We start from the raw sequence: 23,768 nt of genomic DNA on the forward strand, positions 1-23,768 counted from the left end.
AAAAGAAAAACACCCACTTGCAATTCCAAAATAGAAAAACTTAAAAAAGTAGTTAAAAAGAATGTTGTTCTAGAAGGGAAAATGTCAGCAAATCTGTGATAAAAAGACAAGCGTGTCAGTACTGTACTATAAATCTTATAAATAAGATAAAAATTAAGTTTCCATTTGAAGCAACAATTTTCGTAAACATTTTTCAACATTTTTATGAAATTTTGGCTTTTCACACAATAAAACTGAAAAACAACCATCAGATTTATACAGTTCAGAATCTACCTTTTCTACTGATTATTAACCTGTACTTCAGACAGGTAGGCATGAATAAATAAGTGGTGTCAAAAGAAGAAACAGTTTAGGGTTCTTTTATAAGTTGCTAAATATTTTGATATTTCAGTAAATCAAAAAGATTGCTACTTTATAATTTATCATTAAATGAAGCCTCAAGTTCTTAATTGGTTAAGCATTGTTGATGTTGTATAGTAAAAGTATGAAAATGTAAACTGAACAGCTTGTAGTACAAACATGTCCTATGACATACAAGAGGACATACTGAACATTTTTAAAATATCTCACTCTGAATTAAAAAAATAATTCTTATTCAATATTAAAATTTATCAATTATATCTTGATACAAAGTTTAATGATATGTATTGATAATGAAGTAGTTTCATGAAATGTTTTATTCTAATTTACATAGCTGGTTTGCTCTAATACAAAGTTAATGATAACATCATATTTTGTTTTCGTGCTTTGAACCCATAGGCTGAAAAAAACAAGTTAAAAATAATACAAAGTATAAGAATGTCTTCAGCACAGAATTCATACAGAACATTTAGTTTAAAAATGTGTATAAAATATCAATATCTGTAGGACATTTTAAAAAAAAGTATGTGTTGTTTACTGTTTAATAATGAAATGTAATTTATTTTATGCAATACAGTCTCTGAAGTAGTAGTAAATAAACATGCACTTTACAGCAGCCAGACACCACAATGTTGAATGGAAAAATATGTATACAGCACAAACAAAAATTTTACAACTAAGAAAAAAGTTTGTACCATTTTAAATTATATTTACAAAAAGTAGTGAATTTACAAAAATATATGACACTAATTTATCTGGTAATTAAGATTGTAGTTGTAAAGCCATCTAGATTTATAATAGCAATAATAGTATGACACGATGTAAATTAATATATATTGATACTTACTTGAACCAATAGTTTCCACCTGTTTTTTCCATGCCATGTGATACAGAAGCTCAAAATGAACAAGAATTTGTGCTACTTTATTATATTTATGCACAATTCCCAAGACATCCTTTGAATTTAAGGAAGGAAGGTATACCTGAAAAATGCAATGACAATCTATCACCGTTTCTCCAAGTTTACAGTAAAAACATCTCAAAACATGATGCATGATACATTGGCACATCAGGTTAAATAACAGGGTGAGAAGAATACAGGTAACCATTCAATGAAATGAGTTAAATTTTATAAATTATTTTAAATCAAATGATCAATTAGTTTTCATAGTCTAAATGTTTACAATACTAAAACCAGATTTTGATATATGCATTGGGCACAGCATAGATAGCCCACAGGTTGCTCTGCGCTTAACAACAAACAATGTTTTATAATTGTGATAATATTTCAAAATATCAAGAATGTATCTTAACACTTATGATCATTCTCATACCTTAAGAAATTCCATGGGTTCATTAATCTTTTTAAATAGATGTTTTACCCAGGCAATCCTTCCAGCAAATGGAGACATGGTCCTCGGATAAGGTGGATTATCTTTCTGTTGATTATAGAGCTGAAATAATGAGTTTATAATTTTTTATTATCTAATTATGATTTTATAAAAATAAATATATTCACATATTTTTAAAAATTATAAGAATAATTAACATATTTATAAAATAAGTTGACTTTTTGGATGTTAACATCTTCTTAAACTGAAAATGAATAAGTGATATATACTTATCTCATTCTGACAAATAGCTTTATCAACTTACACTGCCCTCTATTCACACAAAGTTTCACTCATCACTATCTTTAATACTCCCACTTAACTCTACATACTACCACACAAATGACTATGCAGCGACTTTCTACTAATAACAATGCAACACCACATCTACTGTAATTAGTACCCTCTCTAATCTTGTAGCTGTTAACCACCTTGAGATTGGCAGATCGTAAAAAACTACACCAGAAGGAGGATGAGCAAGAGCAAGTATCTGCTGGAAATACATTTTCATTTAAGGAAATCAACTTTCAATATGATGATACATATAGAATGAACGTTGATAAACTGCCAGAGAGAAAGAATGAGCAGGATAAGAAATATAGTAAGAATCTGGCCGTTCAAGCAGGTATGGACAGATGACACATGCTAGAGATTGGCTGACAGAGCAATGTTAGAGATAAAGAAAGAGAAGAGAAAGGGAAGCAACATCAAAAGCCAACAAAACAGGGAAACCATACATGTGCTAGTCAAAACACAGTTACCAACAGATGTGGTCCAAAGTATAGCAAAGGCACATGGGAGGAGATAAATAGGAAAATATGCATCATTAAGGTATCAACTTGACTAAAAGTACTGCCTACTTCTGTCAGAGGATGAGGAACGGGAGATCAAAACTGGAGAAGTGGTGTATTGAGAAGAGTGGTAAAATCACCTAAATCCCAAAGAACATAAAAAAACATGAAAAATAAAAGATTGATTATTTTATTTGACTGACTGATGATTTGGAATCAAGCACAAAGTTACACAATGGGCTATCTATGGTCTGTCCACCATAAGTATCAAAACCCAGTTTCTAGCAATGAGAGTCAGTTACCATACTGCTGTGCCACAACAGAGTCCAAAGACCACTCTGACAGGAGTATCTTGTCAGGACAGGATATCTGATCCTAAATCAGATTCAGGACATCTGGATAATGACTTGCTAACAAAGCAGTGTGATGTGAGCTCCACATAGAAGATCCAATGTTTGAAAACAGGTCTGGAAACTGAGTGCCTCTTGCCTAGTGATATGAGACAACTGTAGAAAGAGACCAGAGTGGACCAACGCCAACTAGTCTCAAAGTACTTGCAGGAAATGAAAGAAAGCCCAACAAACATTAAGAAGTTTCAAGAGATTGACAAGAAAAAAAGACTCAGAGACCAATGTACTAAAACCTCCTAAGTGACAATATGTACTCCCACCCAACTGGAAAGATAAGCATTCATAAAAGGAGATATTCTAGATGACAGGGAAGAAGAAGAACACTTAAAGTAGTACTCTTTTGATCCAACCACCAGTCAAAGTCATTCATATAAAGGATGAAATAGTAAAAGGGCATCTAAGGGACCCTGAACAAGACTCCATTGGTCTATCAAAACATACCAACAATGATGCATGAGGGTACAACCAAAAGGAATGAGGCTTTGAGAGAAGTACACATTTTTAAAAAAAGAGAGAACCTCTTGTGCAGTAGCAGAAGAAGAGCAAAAGATGCATACAGGACACTTCACAGTTTGAAACTGAAGTGTAACAGGTAGGGCCTGAGGGAGGAGAGAGTTGAAAAACATTCTAATATAAATCACAAAGTTGTGTAGATATTAGGTAAGACTGTTTCACTTTGCATTCTGGCAAGCCAATCCACCATGAAAGCATTTTAGAGAAAAAACTGAGAATGGAGGAAAACAGAGTCATCTTGTGAGAAGGCAAAAAGCAGCCAGATATCCACATAACAGAGGAAACAAAGGCCCCTGAAACGAATCAAACAAGCAAAAAACAAGATCACAAGAAGTAGGGAAGGAAATTGGATTGAGAGACTGTGAGGAAAATGAATGAAAGTAAAGGTTTGGTTTGTTTTGAATTTTGCATAAAGCTGCACAATGGCTACTTACATAAGTTGTTTCTAATTTAGCATTGAAAAACCAGAGGGAAAGTAGGTAATCATCACAGCCTGATGCCAACTCTTGGGCTACTATTATTATCATCATATTATAATACACCAAAGCTGAAAGGGGCAAACATGTTTGGTGGGAAAATTATTTGAACCTGCAATACCCAGATCACAAGTCAAGCACTCCAACCACCTGGCCATGCTAAGCATGAAAGTATAGGACCAGACTTATTGAAATGGCTTTCTGAACCTATGGATAATTTAACATGAAGCACCAAACAAGGGCAAATTGAAGAAGTCTGTCCACCATCACCCATAACCCAAGAATAGTAGTCAGAGTAATACAAACATGAGAAAAAGTAACTGAATTATGGGGATCTGATCTCTGCTAAGGGAGAAGCGATACCAAATACTATGAGTCGAAAGAAGGGAAGTTGGAACAATGGTAATCAAAAGAATTGTCGTCCAAAGTAACATGGATTGAAGCAAACTGACCTCCAAACGCAAATGCTACCTAATGCGATTCACATGAACTCAAATTACTCAGGAAGGAGAAAACATTAATAATGCCTCAAGGGTTAGTCTTCAAGAAGGGATTTAACGTAGGAAAACATTAGATAAGGACAAAATATAACATACCTTAACATATAAATCCACCAAAGGGGAAAGACATATGGCCAAGTCATCCTGAAACAACATGCATTTTGAAAGACATATTCTAAAGCCATAATAAAACAATCATCATTGTATTCCAATTGTTACATGAAACTGATCACCTCCCAAAAAGACCACAGCTGTTACTTCATGGGCCAAGAATTGCAATTCTGACCATTGGATGTGGTCAGTAATTTCACTCCAACAGTAACATCAGTTGTAATCAAGGCTACCTGAAGCTGTGAGTGCATAGCTTATGAAATTGAAAAATGAAAGAAGATACATAAAATAACTGAAAACTCTTCACCAAAGAGAACAAAAATAGCAAAGTACAAAGTAACTAAATTAGAAAAATTAAGAAAGTAAAAATGTGTGAATAACTGATAAACCACAAGTGAAAACAAATCTATTCAGTATAACTGCCAATGAAAAAAGAAGCTAACAGCTGTAAGATTAGAAGACACTAGTTGCAATAGAAATAGTTTTGCACTCCTACTGGTGAGAGATTGCTGCATAATCATTTTCATGTTAGTTTGCTGAGATAAATGGAAGTATTAAAGGTAGTAGCAAGCAAAGGTTTGCACCAATAGAGGGCAGTATAAGAGAAGAAAGCTTTTTGTGTTTACAGCAAAGCCACAGCGGACTATATGCTGTGTCCATTGAGTAGAATCAAACCCCTCATTTTAGCATTGTCAATCTGAAGACTTACTGCTGTCCCAATGGATGACAGCTTTTTTTGAGTGGAGATACAATATCATATCACAAAATAATTAATCTTTCTACATAAATTCATTATAATAGGATAACTTATTGGACATATTTATGTCAAAATAATTACCTGAGAAACATATTCCAGTTCTTCTCTATAATGTTCTAAGATAGCACTATACTTGGATTCTATATCCAGACCAGGAATGCATAACTTCTCAAATCTATTAAATGTATAGTGTGTATTCTATATCATAACTTCATGTAAAGTTACATTATGCTATTTATGCCTTATAAGAATATTAATTTTAGAAAAAGTAAGATATAATATTGAATGAACTGTAAAAGCATATTTTATAAACATTAATGCAAAATCTGCATATTAATTTTCATCAACGTAAATACATCTTACATGGAAGTTACTTAAAATTGAACTATTAAGTACAAAAACAAGATCTGTGAGTAAATAATGAATTTAATTTGGACAAATTTAAAAATACTTTTGAAAGCCAACTTTCACACCTTTGAAGCAGCTGGATAGCTTTAGTTGTGGAAGTTATATCTTGAAAGTTCCTATTCAAAAACTGCTGTAGTTGATCCTGGATGAAAGACAATGCTTAAAGTATCAATGATCTAATATTAGCAATAAACTACCATTCTTGAAATATAGCTTTTAACTTGGCCTTTGCATTACTATATTGGTACAAAGAAATGTATCACCGTATCAATAAACTGCATATGTTACTTAAATATATACATTCAAAATGAAGCATTATAAAAAAATATTAGTATGTTTCTTGATACAATTAATAATTTAAATGAAGGTAAAAATAAAAGTGCATGTAGATTAAGAAAAAAGTGAAAAACATCTATGCATTTATAAAAATGTATCCTTCTGCACCTACAATGTGAAAGACAAACTACACTCCAGCACACATGAGTACACACTTTACTATCTTAAATTTCACACCTGACTCCTTAACCTGCTGAAACAACATGCTTAAGCTCTCAGTAACAGCTAGAACTATGTGGCCTAATATCACAATGTCATCTAAATAGATAAAACTTATCTCCCATTGTAGCATTCTTATTGTAACTGTATTGGATTCTTGTAAGTATCTGACACATTACACAGACCAAATAGCATTTAAAAACTTCATACTTGCATGTGTTAGTCAACTAAAATGTTTCAGCTACTGAAATTCTTTGTCACAGCATCTGAAATGTGTATCATACATAGGTACAATTCAGCACGCCCAAATATTCAATCATCTGCAGTAAGTGAAAGGGCACTGATATGTGTAGCTGTGTTCACCTTCCTGAAGTCCATATAACATCTCCTTCTTCATAACCACCTCTAATGAAGGTGATACTCTCTACTTTCTCTTAACATTGTATTACTCCATCCTTCAGCACCTGCTCTAACAAAGTGTGTATGGTGATTGTTTCACTGGATACACATCACCAGCTTCTATGCAATGACATGCCACTTTTATTCTGGTCCAAGAAACGCACTAGAAAACGCAACTAGCAATCTACCAAGTTCATGATGGAGTGTTGAGTCCAAATTATATAAATACATCTTAGCTAAAATACTTTGGAACACCAGTTATAGAAAAGTTGAAACAGTCATCATTTCCAGTTATTAAATACATAGACGTGTTATAAGGTATGAAACATTCTTTAACAGAATAATGTTATTTATTATCAAATGTTTTTAAAATAAAGGTTTATAATAAGCATACCCACCTTTAAATCAGCTATTTGTTGTTTAAAATCTTCAAAATCATTATCAAAATCTAGTTTTCTTGGATCAAGATTATCATAGGGTTTGTTTTTTATGGCAGAGCATATGTGTAAAAACTTGGCAACAATAAACTCAATGCCTTCAATGTGGAAATTGCTCAACACAGAATATGTTTCAATAATGTTTAACAACTCAGTGATCTGTAAGAGAAATATATGTAAGCAAATAAATTTATATAATACCTTCTTATAATGTCACAGATAGGAAATGGTACACATTTGAAAGTAAAAATTTGGGAACCTGACAGTCAACTGTTGGAAGATATTTCACGAAAAACAATGCAGAGTATTTACAGTTGGAAATCAGTATCATAGGTTTAGTTTTGAAATTGAAGATAAAACAATTTCAATTTTGAAGTTATAAATTTACCATTTCTTAATAAAACTATTTCAAGTAAGTTATATTAAAGTGTTTTGGATTTGAAATCATGCTCAGTTTGATAAAAGCATTGGTCTCAATTCAAAAAGTGCAAAATGTAGGATTTAAATTCATTTATTTCTCATAATTACAAGTTGTGACTTAGATTAATGTTGCAAAAACTGAGAGCTTACCACACAATGGAAGGTACAGAAGAGAAACAATGGATGACAAATATGAGTAAAGAAGCACATAAATTTTATCTAAAAGTACAAATTTAAAAATAAAGAAGTATAAATCTACTCTACCCACATTACTATCATTAAGTAATATAATTAGAACCATTAACATGGAAAATGACACATATAGAAATGTGTTAAAGTTGGAAGATGCATGAGAGCACAGACTGCTAAAGAACAAGTAAAGGTTAAATCCACACTGAAAATTAATAGAAAAAAATGTTACACAGCTGGAGTGTTGGGCATTTTACTCTCTTTCTTCTTAGTTTTCTGTATACAATTAATTTCGCATTTATAAAAATAGCTTAATGTTTGAACAGTTTTATACAAAGTAACAAATGTCTTCTCATTCCATACATAGGTAAATTAACACTTTTTCTGACTAGTTGCTGTTAGGTATTCCAAAACAATGAACTTCTATATTTACTTGCAATAATTTGTAGTTTATAAGTGATGAAACAAAATAGTTTCCCTTCAAATCACCGACTGTTTTGCTTTACTAGTGGAACTGAGTTGACAGCTGATGCTGATTAGTAATCAAAGAATCTATTTAATTAATATTGTCTTTCTAAACTTGCCTAATTGAAACTGAAACCCCAATATAGTTAGTGTTTTATCTTTGTACATTTGTTACTTCTAACACTAACTAAAGAAGATATTTCATTAACTTAGCACGAAATAGTCATTTATGCTGCTTGCATATCACACATGCAACATTTAAGAATTTTATTTTGTTAGAAGCATTCAAAAACCCAAGCAAAAATACCCATCTTTTGACCAGAATAAAGAGATGCACTAGAGGATTATTTACAATTTGGTTACACTTACAGATTCATTAGTAATGAGGTACAACCAGTGTAGCATTTGTTCTCAAATTTTAGCTAATGATAGCAAGAACTCAAATAAACTTACAATACATTTGGAAAACAAACTCCTTGAGCATGTGGTTAAAACTATCAAGTTCTTCAAGCATGTTAAACAATTGAAAGAACAACACATCTTGCTTGAAAAATGGGTTATTTTTCAATAAAAAGTCTTTAGCAAAATAGAATTCAAAACTGCTTCGGAACTTCTAGATGCTAGACAGTAAAGAATAGCTTAACTGGTCAAGTGAAGTGATAGATGTGCTTTTTGCCTTTCACATCAACATACATGTGCAAGTATGCCTGGTCTGTTTTAATAGCAATCAAAACAAAACAGCAATTTTGCCTAGAAATAGGGGGAGTCCTCAAAATTCCCATGTAAACAAATTCAATAAAGAATGGATCTTATATTGTTACAAGCTTAAATCCATCCTTCTCACTAAATTGTTGAGTAAAACTAATTCCTTATGTTTATTACCATTTTAAGAATTGTGTTATTTTTATCTGGGGTGTAACAAAATGCTTGTTCAGAAAGGAGAGAGAGGTTGTTACTGTTTACTTTTTTCAGAAAAAAAGAAATTTAATAAAAGTAAACATAACACAAATGTAAAGGATACAAAATATGGTAACATAGGTATGTTGTTCTGTGAAATGAGGTAGCTTAAACACTAGACATGTGTTCAGAGAGTGGTTATATATGAATATATATTACCATAAAAACATTTATTTTTCTTTTTAATTTTACTGGTGATTTATTAGTGAATTCTTTTTCTAACCCACATAGAAGCCTATCAGTTATTGATCAACTACTAATGGATTTTCTCAAAGGAATGCAATACAAAAGAAAATAAAGTAACTCCAGTCATAAGCATGAAATATAAACAATCCAATAATAATAACATAACAAGACTAAAAAATAGTAATGACCTACTGATTAAAAGCCAAAAAATAAAACATGATTTATATTATTATGAACTAAAGAGCGCAAGAATAACTAACAATTTCTAAAAATATTAAAAGAAATAAAGACAAAATAAACAATTTTTTTAATTTATAAAAAAATTAAACTTGTTAATTTATTTAAATGTATTTTTTCAATTGTCATTTTAACTGTGCTTTATATGTTCATATCTTTCTTTAATCATTTTTTTATTTCTCTAATTTTAATCAATAGCTCACAACTATTTTCTTTAGCTTTTTTATATTGTGGTTTATGAATGTACCACATTTTCCTATCTTCTTGTTGTATTATAGTACTTATTCTGATTTGATTCCTTGTTCTGTAGATGAAAGTTTTATGTAATGTGTAGTTGAGAAAATGTTGCGTTGATGTTGTTCTAAGCTACTTTTCTTGTTTCCAAAGTAGATTATAAATGTTTCTCACAAAAACAAAACTACACAATACTGCATCTTGTACAAGGACTTTTATAGTTGTGTCCTTCAAGTGATATTTAAAGGTTATGGCCCCACTTATGTTGCAATAAAAATACCAGTGAAGTAGATAGTCCTAATTTATCTGGGTAAATGTGAGATTTCTTATATATAAAAGAATGCTGCTTATATTCAGTATGTTCTAAAACAGCATCAGAGAAAGATCAACCACTAAAAGTATCCAGTCAGAATGACAATCTCTCATGCTTATTTAAGCATGTAAGTACACTCTTTCTTTGTTTAATGTTTTAATACAGATTGTGAATTTTGCATTACACTTTATATGCTACTTCATTATTTCATTTTACATCAAATCAGACAGTAAGAAATTTGGTATTATTTCTTATTCAATATCTTAAGCAAATTTCATATTCTGGAGAGAAGTCAGAAAGGATTTGATTAAGGTGTTTAAGATTATTAAGGGTACTGATAATAAAGATCAACCAAAAACTTTTTTGTGTTTAGCAGTCAAAATAATAGGAGAGAGCATCATAAGTTCAAATTTTGGCAGCATACAAGTTGTTTGCAGTGTAGACAGTACTGATTTTCAAACAGGTTGGATGGCTTTTGGACTGAGCTGCCTTCAAATGTGGAGAGACATCCTTGATGGGCTAATAATCTTCTTTTTGTCCCTTTAAAGTTTTGTGAATTTAAAAAATAGAAAAAAACTAATAATGGTTCAGATAATTACTATTATGAATGATGTACTTCCTTGCAGTTATCTATCATTTAATATCAGACTATTAAAATTTATTTTTATTAATCAATTTATGTTAACGTGTGTTTAAGAGTTCCCCACAATGACTAAAATACAATAAAAAAGACAACTTGTATACTGAGGAAAGTATTAAGTATAAAATATTATAGTTATTTAAAAAAAAACTTTATGATTTCATAAACATTTTTTTCTTTGCATTTATGTTTATTAGCAAATAGTTTATTCAATTTTTATTACTTGTTAGCCATACTGAATAAATGTTTACTACTTGTTAGTCATACTGAATACATTTTTATTACCTTGTCAAGCCTCTTGCAAAATGCTTCATATTTTCCAAATACATACATTTCCGAGAATTCAAATGATTTCGCTCCTGGAGTTGATCTGATTTTTTTCTTCACATATTTAAAGTTATCCTGATAATCATGGTACAGTCTTTGGCAGCATTTAAGTTTTTCTATAACCTTTTTAGGAGACTGATCCCATATACATGAGAGTCCACCATTTGTAATGTACTGTTTGCATGAAGTGACCATCTGGTTTGTCACCTAGGCAAATTAATAATCAGTTTTATAGAGAATACATGTTTGAATAATTAGGTCAATTTTTTCTACTATCTTAAGAGCTTTGGCATAGAAAGTAACAGATTCAGATGCATCTTAGAACCAGAGCCATATCAAAAGTGGTGTAAGCTGTACACCTATACAGAGTGCTAACTCAGAGAGGGTAGGAGTTTGTATCTTTGAAGTCCATGATAGATTGGATTTTTTTTTTTCAAAAAAGAGCACAGTATCTAATCTGATACAAGGCACCATCAATGATTGGTACAGTCCTGCTTAGAGTTTGTAAGACTACAATTTTTTATGGATTTATCTTGATAAAATTAACAAAGACAACAGTATTTAGCATTCTGATATAATTTTTTATGTACTTCTATGGCCAATATAATTTCTATAATGAATTTTGAGAACCCCAAAAATCCGATTCATAACTTATTGGGAGATCTGTTATGAAAACTTTGAAAGTATAAATCTTAATATTTATTTTTAAGGATCTCCTACATGTTTATTCTAATTTTAGTCTGTGGTAGTTTGCCTTAAATTTCCATCCCTAGGGTGCTCTGATGAATCACAATTCCTTCTTCATCTATATTTATAATGGGGATCAAAAATCTACGTGCAAACATAAGTAATTTTGTCAAGATTTGTGGAAAGGGTTTTAAAAAAAATCATATGAAACTTTCTGAAAGTAAAAAAAGAGTAAGTTTTTAAATATAGTTATTTTATATACTGCTGGTTACTAATGAATATGAAATAAGTAATTTGTGATAATCACACGTGTAATACATGACACACATCTTAGAAAGTGAACATTTCTTGTTCAAAAATATATTTTTGCTAAGAGGTGTTTGGTGAATGTGTAATACAAATAATAACAAATAATCAGTTTTAGAATACAATGACCTCATTCTTGAATTAGTTAATGTCAAGGGTAATTTCCCTTTTGGTATTTCTGAACTTTCCCACAGATGACGGCACTGTGCACCTCCTAGATCAGTGCTAATGTGTTTTCAAGTAATATCAGTTGTGTTAAGGTTTAACAATACCTGAAAAGTTTGTCTCCCCCTTTCCCAATAAGTAATGGGATGACTAAATGACTAGTATAACAAATTCGTTCAAGTGGTTATCTTGTCTGTTCTGATTCTAAGAAAATTTCTCATCTTTAAGATCTCTCCATACTTAGAGAAAAGTGCAATCATCTTGTGTCTTGTGTTTAATATAATATTAATTTAAAAAAAAGTTTTTGTTTTCCTCAACTCGTTCACATCAGAATTCAGATTAACTCTTCAATATACATTCTCTCCACCTTTAATATGAGAGGATGGTATTCCTACCCATAGAAAATTAGTGCACCTGAAAATACTACAAAATAAAACAGAGGGGATTAAAATCTAAAGTAATAAAATTGTAATATATGAAATGATAAATAATAAGTTGACCTCGTACCTATTTCAAAACCAAAATACAATATTCAGTTGAGTTATACCTAGTAAGTTAAAGATATCATGACCAAAACAATGCAAACCAACACAAAGCATAATGTTTTGTCTCTGTATAGATATTCAAGCTGTACAAAAAGTTGTGGGTACAGACAGGAAATTCAAGAACTACATCTTGTTATTGTACACCTGTTACTGAAGCTAATTTTATTTATATTAAAAATTATCAAACATTTTTGTCAACCAACTAGCTTTTAATATTAATAATAATCCAGTTTTTTATCTATTATGACATTTAAAGAATTAGTAACTAATAATGTATACTTGTAGCAACTAAAGCACCAGTGTTCACATTCTCATTTTTCAAAAAATATATGAACAAATACACTTGGAAATTTTCAATTTAATTTGTTTATCACCTTTACCATTTTACACTGCTTTCATACTGACTGTTCAACAGATAATTTCATGAAAGAAATATGAATGCCTATGTTTTATAAAAGCTACAGGTACTAAAGATTAGATGAAGTCCTATTCATGTATCTGATGTGGAATCTGACAGTGCACTAGGACATAAGTTTGTTAAGGTTACAAGTGTTGTAACTCTTTAATTTATATAAAGCACAGATAATGAAATAAAATATGGGTTATAAGGAATCAATCTGTTTTTCAACTTCATTTAGATGGCCTTACTGATGATCACCCTTATAATTAAGAGTATTTCACCATAACCACACACAAGCAAAGAAGTAATATTCCTAGAGAATTTTTAGAAAACCCCTTAAAACCTCAAACAGAGCTAAAAAAATGTAGGTAAGGTTGTAAAAAAAATTACCTTTACAAAGAGGGAAGTCATTCTCTCAGAGGTGTTGTAACACCTAGAGACCGCATGAATCATTCGAATGGCATTGATGAGACAAGAAACAGGTGCTTGCATGGTTTCCTGAAATTTATTAATTGTTAATTCATTCAAAAACTGTTATTTACAAGACAAATAATTTATGGAATCTGAAAATATGATACAATGGTATGTCTATATTTAAATCATCACTAATGCAGAAAATAAAAGCCAGCTCTGTACAATCACAATTTAAATAACTTAATACTCTACTTGGGTAGAAATTGCATAAAGTTACAAACATAATTATTCAAACTGTAAGCAATATGGAAATATGTACTGAAAAGAAACTAAATGAAATTACCAGTTGTCCTTTGTATAATGGTTCACAAAATCTTTCCAAGGTGTAGAGAAATTTAACATTATCTCTTGCTTCATTAAACGCATCAGTAATACGAGCATCTAACTCTTTCCAAACCTAAAAGAATAAATATATTAGCATTTCAAAAAAATATAAAAACATATGTAATTAGATCAACCTTTTGTTTTCTTTCTGGAATTTTTAGCATAATATTTAGTTCACTTGATTTAATAAATGTAATTGTAAGTCTCTGATTAATGTTTTTAAATGCAAAAACCAAATGTTAAACATTTAAGGTATGTTTCTAACAGGGCATGTAAAAAGAATCAAAATTAGAAGAACAAAAAAGGAAACAATATACATGTAACAACGTTTACCAAATAGTTTGTTGATTGTTAAATGTAAAGTTACACAATCACAAATATCAAAACCCTCTTTTTTGTTATAAGCCCTCAAACTTACTGCCTAGTCTTAAAACAATATAATAAAGATAGAGAAATTAAATTTTTAAGTTTGCTTGGGTTAAAAATGGGAAAGTTTTCATGAACAATAGTCAGGTATGGAGAAAATGAAAGTCTTTAAAACATGCTTTGTAAAGTCATTTACAAAGTTAAGAACTTTATTTAATAATCAAAATGATTTTCACTAAGAGAAAATCTTGCCTTACAAATCTTTTGATATTATTTGAAAAGTTTACTGCTTCTGTAGATGAGGGCAAAGGTGTATATTTGGTGTATCTAGATATTTAGAAAGCATTTGAAAAAATGGTACATAAAAAGCTTGTAAAATATTATCTTGATAGGTGTAAGGGATAAGTTAGCAATTGATAAAAGAGTGACTGGATGGAAGAAAGCAAGGGTTGTTACAAATGGAGTTCAATTAAACTGGATTAATGTCACAAGCTGAATACATCAGGGCTCAGTATTAGGGCCTCTGTAATTTTTTATTTTCAACAATGACATAGATGAAGGGATAGTCAAAAAATTATTTAAATTTGTAGACGATGTTAAGGTCTTGGGTGTTACTAAGTATAGAGAGGATGCTGCTGATTTATAAAAGAATTTAAATCATTTAATGAATTGAACAAATAATTGACAGATGAGTTAATACACGAAAGATAATATATATGAATTATCATAATTTGAATGGTAATTTCCTTAATAGTGTTGAAAAGGAAAGGGATCTTAGTGTAATAGTTGATCAGTCTTCAAAATCATCCAAGCACTGTGTTGTTGCTAGTGGTAGGACAAATAGGATGTCAGGTTATATGTACAGAAATATTGAATACAAATTTAAAGAAGTTATAATTTTATTGTAGAGGTCAGTGGTTAGGTCACCTCTGGAATATTGTGTTCAGTTTTGAGCTATTTGTCTTAGGAATGACATTGAATTGTTGGAAAGGGTTCAGAGAAGAGTTACTACAATGGTTCCAGGGATGGAGAGATTGTTATAGAAGGAGATGTTGGAATCTCTAAAAATGGTTTCTCTTGAAAAAAAGAGAGTTAGTGAGATCTGATTGAGGTGTTTAAGATTGTAAGGGGAATTGATAGTGTTGATGCATCATCTTTTTTCACATTCAACAGTGATAATAGTAGGACTAAAGAACATTATTTAATACACCACATGTAAATATTAAAGAAACATTTTTGTAAATAGAATTTAGTTACAAAACAAGATAAATACTGGATTAGAAAAGTTAATAAACTTGTAGATAAGCATTAAAGTAGAAATATTAATAAATATAAATGATCAGAACATTAAAGAAAGAGAAGTTTTAAAAAAATTAACTTTTTTTTATAATAATGACAGTTATACAGAGCTGGCTCAGATACTTGTAAAAGACTAAACCTTCCACTAGTTAGAAGAAACAATAGAAAGGACAATTATGAATGATTCACAAAAGCAACAGAACTAAGATTAACACTGGTGGTGATTATTTATAACAGTAACTTATATTACAGTGTAACATGTTTATCACAGATATAGCAAGCATAATGGGAAGACATTTGCTAAGATGAGGAATAAGCAAAAAACACATTTTGTAAGACAGGATATATTTTTGTTATGGTGCACCACTATTAAACGAATTGCAAAAACGTTCCATGAACCAGAATCAATCATTGATAGTCTTACACACAGATTTAGTTTAAATTCCAAACAATTACTCCAAGCTATCATTGCTAGTTTTATCCTATAAAAATCTCAAATCTATAGTTGGTATACCAACCTTAAAAAAGAAACAAAAGTATTAGTAGTTTAAAGAATGTATACTTATACTCTTAAGAACTTCAAAGGAGGAAACAAGACTGAAAATAAATTATAAGATAGCAAAATGAAAGAAATTCACCCAGGATTTTGAGTGACACTATGGATGAAAATACCGTATTAGGTTATAAGAATATAAAAAAATGTTTGGTGAATTAAATATTGCATACCACAGATTATTTTATGTGTGATAATATTACCTTACAAGCCTTTGTTGTTTTTTAAATGGAAGATGATATAGGAATCTTTAAAAATTGTAATTTAATACTGACAATAAAATACAAGTTCATTGCTCAGGTAGAATGTCCTAAAACATTAAATGAATATGGAAATGGAGGGGTAGAAAAGATAACTTTGGATGTATTAAATGCACCACAAGTCCTGTATGAATATTTCATATCTAGTTGAATCCTTACAATACAATTGAAAATTAAAACATACTGAGCTTTGGAAACTATAAATTGTTGGAGAGAGAAGGAAAGCAACCTCTCTTTAATTGCTAAAGCACAAATTGTTAAAAAAACAACTTTACCCTAGACTTAACTGGTGATATTCACCGCACAAATAAAGAAAAAATAGCTTATAATAATTTAACATTTTGTTTCATTAATTTATTTAAAAACTTCAACCATGTTATCCATTTTTCTTAAATATGTCAGCCATGTAAACACTGTATATCTAATGACTATTCACTATGGTCAAAATCAGTGCTTGTATGTGGTGCACCTTAACTGTTGCTTGAGTTGTCATATGAAAGGTCTGATATGCTCTCCTTCTGAGTACCCAAGGGAAAACATCATGCAAAACTCATTTGAATGGGAAGTTTCAAAGTAGTGGACTTAATGTGTTATTGTCTAACACTTCAGATAACACCAGTTTAAAGATTTTAACATTAAATATTTATTATTGTAAATAAAATGAGCACAAAAGTCCCAAATAAGCATCATGTTAGAACAGGCAGTCACTGCTTTTCAATTCTATTTTTATACAATTTCTTCCATTCATTATGTATTTTTATTTACAGTCAAAAAGAATTTGGTGTGTGGATATTTCAGATAATGCCTAGAGCAAATCTTCTACTCTCATAAATAATTCAATAAATTTAAAATATATTATTTACATTGGTTATAAATAATCCAGGAGCAAACATTAGAGAGAATTATTGACACCTGGAGAAATATATTTGTGATAAGAAAACATGCAAATGGGTTGGACTTTCTGGTTTAAATCTCAGAAAATAATATGATTGGATGTTATAAGAAATTACACCATGTTTAAGAAAAGCTATACATTCTTTTAGACTCAGAAGATCACTGTAGGGATGAAAGGAGCATATTAAAATGAATAATTCAGAGCAAAGATAGCACATGACACACTAGATTGAACACTGCACAAATTGTTTTAAATATTTTCTGTTGAAATTATAAATTAAAACTCATAGAATATTGAAACTTGAATTATAAATTATGTTTTGCTTCCTAGTTTATTGTTATACATTGATATTAAAGCTGTTTAAGTAAATTTTAAATGTAACTCTACAAAGGATTTCAACATGTGCATCTTGACTACCCTTGTACACATGGTCAATTGATCCTGAAATTGTGTTGCATGCTATAGTTGCATTGTTTTATTATACATCTGTCCATTAATTCATTCTAAAGTTTTCAATACTCAATAAAAACGTATAAATATTAAATCAAATTACATAAAGAAAAAAGTAGTGAAATAATTTAACCTTTCACAAATGCTTTGTAAGTCAAAGAGGCAAATAATAAAGATCTTGCTTTAAATGCAGAGGATAAGAAAAAGAACTTTCAAAAGTTATCAAATTTTACATGGCTGGAATACAATAACAATTGGATAGAATTTTTTGTTTGGTGTGAAAAAAGTGTTAAGAAAATTACCTGCTACCAATTGCAACAAAAGTTGAATCAACTTTTACTTCATCTGGATTTCAAGACCGAAGACATGCATTGTAGGTTTTTAAGTCACATGATACACTAGTCTGCCATAAGTTAGGTGTAATAAAATGTCTCTCTGTGGTATCAAGTAAATGTTTATGCATTAATATCGGCCAGCACCAAGTAAAATATGTCAATGTACAAGAAATGTACTGCACTAAAATTCATACATGATACATTACTTCTTTTCATATATATAACTATTTTGTTCAGCACTGCCCTTTGCATGAAAACATTTTTTATTGCATGGCTCAAGCTTTGCACTCCCACTACTTCATGGTTCTACAGTGTCTCATACATAAATAGTCATGCGACAACCCTCCACCAAGTGCAATACAACTTCTTGATGTTAGTGGCTCACTATATTGGGTTCTACCAAACTATTACTTCTCATTTGGCACTGCTACAGTCAAGATGTGTTTTCATATAAAGGAAATATTTATAAATTTTACTACTGTTTTCAGTTTTGGAGTTTTCTTTGCAAGCTTACTTTTTTATTTGAATAACATTTTAATATTTTATCATTTTATGTTGAATATTGAAATTAACATTGCCATTAACATCTCAAATGCCTATCTGCACCTTCCTATTTCTCATCAGTGCAGATGCTATAATCAGTTTGTCTTAGTTGTGTACCAGTTTAGCACCTTGCCATTTGAGCTTGTTTTGCCTCCTTATGTCTTTTGTATGGAGTCAAAACTTTTGCCTGACTTATACAAGCTCAGGTGTTATGCTTACACAAGTACACAGAATAATGGCTTTTGTTAGCTCATTCGAAAATGGAGGTTCGTATCACACCAATTTCTTTCAGAAGTTGCTCAAACAAGTTGGATAATCAAGTTGGAAAAGACTCTTCTGTATTCTACCCAATATCTTGTTTACTTGGGGGTCTTTTTCAACCCACACCTTTATCAGGCCCAATCTTCTCTTCAACTTCATTCAATGGAGTGTTTGGTTCTCTATACCCTTGCTGCTCCCTCTTTTACTGTTCATTGGGTTCTATCACTTTTGGGATGTGAACTTACATAGAAGCTCTTATTTCTTTGGGTTGGATCTTCAGTGAACTCTGCATGATCAAAGAAATCTTGCTTAAGATCCTTTGGATTCTTCATTTTTCCTTCCTGCTAGGCATGGCATGGCCAGGTGGATAGGGCACTCACCTTGTAATCAGAGGGTCATGGGTTCAAATCCCTATGACCTTGTCCTTTCAGCCATGAGAACATTATAGTGTGACTGTCAATCCCACTATTCATTAGTTAAAGAACAGCCCAAAAGTTAGCAGAGAGTCGTGATGATTAGCTGCTTTCCTTCTAGTCTTACACTGCTAAATTAGGGACATCTAGCAAAGATAGCCCTTGTGTAGCTTTGCACAAAATTCCAAAAACAAACAAACCCTTCTTCTTTCCTTTCTCTACAGTCTGCATCAGTGGTTGAACAAGGCCCACATATAACTGGAAGTAATACTTCCTCTTTGCCCAAATTTGCATTTCTCCCCTGATTCCCCCTACAAAGTTTGGGAGAATGACTTGATTAAAAGAAGACTTTTGGACTATGGTCTGTGACCAAACAGTCTTACTATATCAATACACCTTGGAGATTCTGGCAGTCTAATGGGCTTTGAATTATTTTCTTCCTTTGGTCAGAAATCAAACTGTCATGATCCATTCCAAGTATTATGGTAGCATAAATACACCATCAAGATGGCACCCATTCTTGTTATATATTTGGTAGACCTTTAGATCTTTTTTGGGACCATATGCTTGGGATACATCTCCTGACATGTAATGTTCTGGGTGTTTTCCATGTCATAGCAGATCATCTTTCTTGACCACACAAAATTTATTCCAAGGAATGGTCCCTTGTTTCTCCTGATTTTTGGTGGCTATGCTCACAGTGTAGTATGCTTCATATGAACGCATTTGCCATCTTTCTCAATGTCAATTTAACATTTTTATGGTCTTCTGTTTCTCATCTACAAGCCCTAGCTGTTGATGCATTCAGCCAGGTTTGGACAACTGATACCTGTATGTTTATCCCCCATTTGTCTTTTTCCAAAGGTAATTTCTATATCTATACCACTCTGTGACAGGTTCTTCTGATTGGTCATTACTTGACTACTTCAACTCTCCACTACTCCTCCATTGCTGCTACTTCTCACTTTACTCTTTCTACATTAACCTCATTTGCCAATATTTTATCTTGCCATTCCTACACTCCACCTTCATGCCTGGCTTTTATTAGGTCCTTGGTGAGATTCTCTAGATTGTCACAACTAGTCACTTCATTTTTTTAGCTTGTTTTCATTGTCCTTCTTCAGTGATAGCTTATCAACATAAATGGGGTCTTCCACCATTAGTTGTTGTGATGTGGTTTGCCCTTTCTCAATCCACTGTTCCTTTTCATTACCAATTTCTTCAAATTGGCTTTTGATCATGGGCCTTTGGATTCATCACTGATGGATATCAAGCAGCTTTATCCCATGCCTTTTGTTTGTCCTGATGCCATCTTGTGTTCATCTACCCAACCCTCTCCATGTTCTTATACTGCTTCAGAATTCATAGTCCTTCTTGTTGAATGGTCCTTCTGGATTGGAGTGTCAACTTGGTTCTTTATTCTCTTACTTTACATCCACTGGAGCCTTTGTCCTACTTACCTTTGTTTCCCTTGTCCCTTCAGACCTACATCTTATTTCTATTAGACAGTTGACACAGTTGGTCTGATATATCATCTGTTGACATTTCCTACATTCTGTAAATTCTACATATGTTCTCCTTCATCTGAATCAATGTTTATATCACAAGAAATAGATAGATTGTGAAGGTGATTCTTTTTTCTCACCAATTTCACTTCCTTCCATCATCTATCTTCATTCTGTCTGATCCAGATGGGTTTCTATGTTCCATATGGGCTCTCTGTTGTTACACTTTCCAAATGGCTTCCTTCTGTGGTTTTTCGTTCCACCTCTTCACTTACTGGCAAAATTCCTCTGTTTATGACTTTTTTTATTCCACACTTATCAATTGGTTTCTGTTTTTGCTTCAATTAGCTTATTCTTCCTTGTCTTCGTTTTCTCCAAAATTTGCTCCAGGTGTCCTCAAACTAGATCAAGCACCTTACTGTTTTTCTAGTCTGTCATCATCCTACAAATTATATTAAAACTGTGACTGGGTAAATTATCTTTTTCTATACTTTCTTCATTGTTTTACTGTCAGGATCCTGGTCTGTGGCGAGTGTTGCCTATTCAGGTATACTTAATACATCACAAATTCATACTGTATGACCATGATACTATCATGAAATAGCACATTCCCATATCCAATAGTGCACAAGATCACTCATAGGTGTTTTTCCTCATGATATATATGTTTCATAAATATTTCTGTTCCAGACTGTACTAGCTCATGGATCTACATGGTTAAAACTGCTAATTCCTTAGACTGAATAAATTATTGGTAGTCAGGTTTACAAAATAAGTGTTTTCATGGTCACCCATTTCCATCGTTTCCGGCACTGTCATTCCTCATAACTATTCCACGTTTTAATACCCCCTTCTTCTTTAAGTTGAATATAGGAGTCCTTGCCACTTTCTAGTTCAAAACCACTGGGGTGGTGGACCTTGTAGGTATTTTCCTGAATGTGATCTAATGTAAACAACTAAACGTACAACTCCATTCAGTTGAGAGTAAGATGGTGGTGTTCTGCTGGTATATAAAACTGCTGGCTCTCCATTCACATCCTACATTTCTGTTCAGTGGACTCTGGGGGTTGATGTTGACTTTGTTAACATCTGAAATCTCAATTTCATTGTAAACTTTCTCACTAATTCCATCATAAACAGGATATGGGGAATAGAAAATATATCAGCCAAACCAAACTGGAATTAAAAAGACAAGAACAAATGCCCTTATCTTTTGAGAGTATGGTGGAGAGATAAAAGTACCACACATTGTTAAATTAATCAATTATATATGTGGATAAACATCAGAAAATGTGAGATCAAGATTTTCCAAAGTTGTTCATACTTGGATAAGAACTTAAGTGCCACTGAATTCTCTATACTCCCTTTTGGCAAACATTCACCTAGTAGTCTTACACAAAATATGTAGAGCAATTATGAAACACCAAAGTCATTCACAAATTAGTTTATCCTGAAAATATGTAAATCTGCTTGTAAAAAAATGAAAAAATCTATGATTTTAATGCTGATAAGATGATTTCTATTGATGTAGTATGTCCTGGCTGTGCAATTGTCTCTGTAAATAGAAAAAGAAACCCTCCAAAGTTAAGCAGGTGCTGGAAAAGGCCATATGCTATAGTGACAATAATAAAATATGTGAGTTACAGAATACAGAATGATAAGGTGATCAAACCAATGAGTATCTGTAGTTTTTATCTTTGGAAGCACATGAGAGACAGAATGGCCAACTTAGATAATTCCACAGAAAAATTTGACAGTTCACCTCATTCTGTAGAAGAACCCAGAGTTCTTGTTGAAACTACTTCAACCAGATGATCAAGAATGGAACTGTAGGTAGATTCACTTGGCCATCTACCAAAGACAAGCTCACCACATGACAGATCAGTAACTGCAACAAGGAAAAGGACAAGACACTGTTCCATCACAGTTGTAAGTACATAAACTTGCCTCTATTTCAGTGGGACATATCAGTCAACATGTTTTGGATCTGTGTTGTCTATTATACTTACTTAGTTACTTTTTTCATACATTAGTGTAGTGCAGATAGCTAGACTGTAAATGCAGGTTTACAACAAGATACAAAGTGATATATTATCATAGTTATGTAAATGACATTTTCACCATCTTTATACATTTATTATGTTTCTCAATTTTTGGAGTATTGGAACAGTAAACATAACAGTATAAAATTTACTTTTGAACATCAAAACCTTGAACTCTTAACCTTTTTTTGGATATGCTAATTAATAGCAGTGGTAAGTTCAGATGAAACAGCAAACTACGAGAATCTTTTATTGTTTTTATTTTAGTATCACAAGCTTTATACAAACTGCATTTAAAGAAAATTTTGCTAATATCTTGCTTAATTTTGCTATAGAACTTCAAATACCTATGAATTTCTGAAGAAGAATTTAATGATATCAAAGAGTTCTTATGCCCGAATATGTAACTGATGAAATAATTTTGTAAATATTTAAAGCTGTAAAGTTTCTATGCATCATGTATCATATTCTCAAATATCTGTTAGTTATAAATTTGCTATATGTGCTTAATATGAATCATACTTTATAGTGAATCCTTCCAAATCTGACGGCCCAGCATGGCCAGGTGGTTAAGGCACTAGGCTCATAATCTGAGGGTTGCAGGTTTGAATCCCTGCCACACCAAATATGCTCACATTTTCAGCTGTGAGAGAATTATAATGTAATAGTCAATCCCACTATTCGTTGGTAAAAGAGTAGCCCAATATTTGGCTGTGATGACTAACTGCCTTCCCTCTAGTCTTAACACTGCTAAATTAGGGATGGCTAGAACAGATAGCCCTCACATAGTTTTGTATGAAATTCAAAAAACAAACAAACTAAATCTGACTGCTACTCACATTAGTTTTTATTAGATTTAAAGACTGTATTATTTGACTAAAATCATCAAATGTTATTTAAAAATTAATTATGGTAACATTGATTCTACT

General features: G+C 31.6%; 1 protein-coding gene across 1 annotated transcript in view; it reads right to left on the reverse strand.

The window, feature by feature from the left end:
- LOC143227365 (dynein axonemal heavy chain 8-like) overlaps positions 1-23,768 on the reverse strand; it is a 73,721-nt gene that overhangs the window by 22,351 nt on the left and 27,602 nt on the right. Inside the window, exons 9-16 of the mRNA XM_076458819.1 lie at positions 13,877-13,990; positions 13,510-13,617; positions 10,975-11,223; positions 7,010-7,207; positions 5,783-5,859; positions 5,391-5,484; positions 1,695-1,814; positions 1,208-1,343 (exon numbers count right to left, since the gene is read on the reverse strand). Of these exons, the coding sequence (XP_076314934.1) occupies positions 1,208-1,343; positions 1,695-1,814; positions 5,391-5,484; positions 5,783-5,859; positions 7,010-7,207; positions 10,975-11,223; positions 13,510-13,617; positions 13,877-13,990 (1,096 nt within the window). The remainder of the gene's footprint in view (positions 1-1,207; positions 1,344-1,694; positions 1,815-5,390; positions 5,485-5,782; positions 5,860-7,009; positions 7,208-10,974; positions 11,224-13,509; positions 13,618-13,876; positions 13,991-23,768) is intronic.

This window comes from Tachypleus tridentatus, chromosome 9, assembly GCF_004210375.1.
Source record: "Tachypleus tridentatus isolate NWPU-2018 chromosome 9, ASM421037v1, whole genome shotgun sequence".
In the NCBI taxonomy this organism is placed as follows: Eukaryota; Metazoa; Arthropoda; class Merostomata; order Xiphosura; family Limulidae; genus Tachypleus; species Tachypleus tridentatus.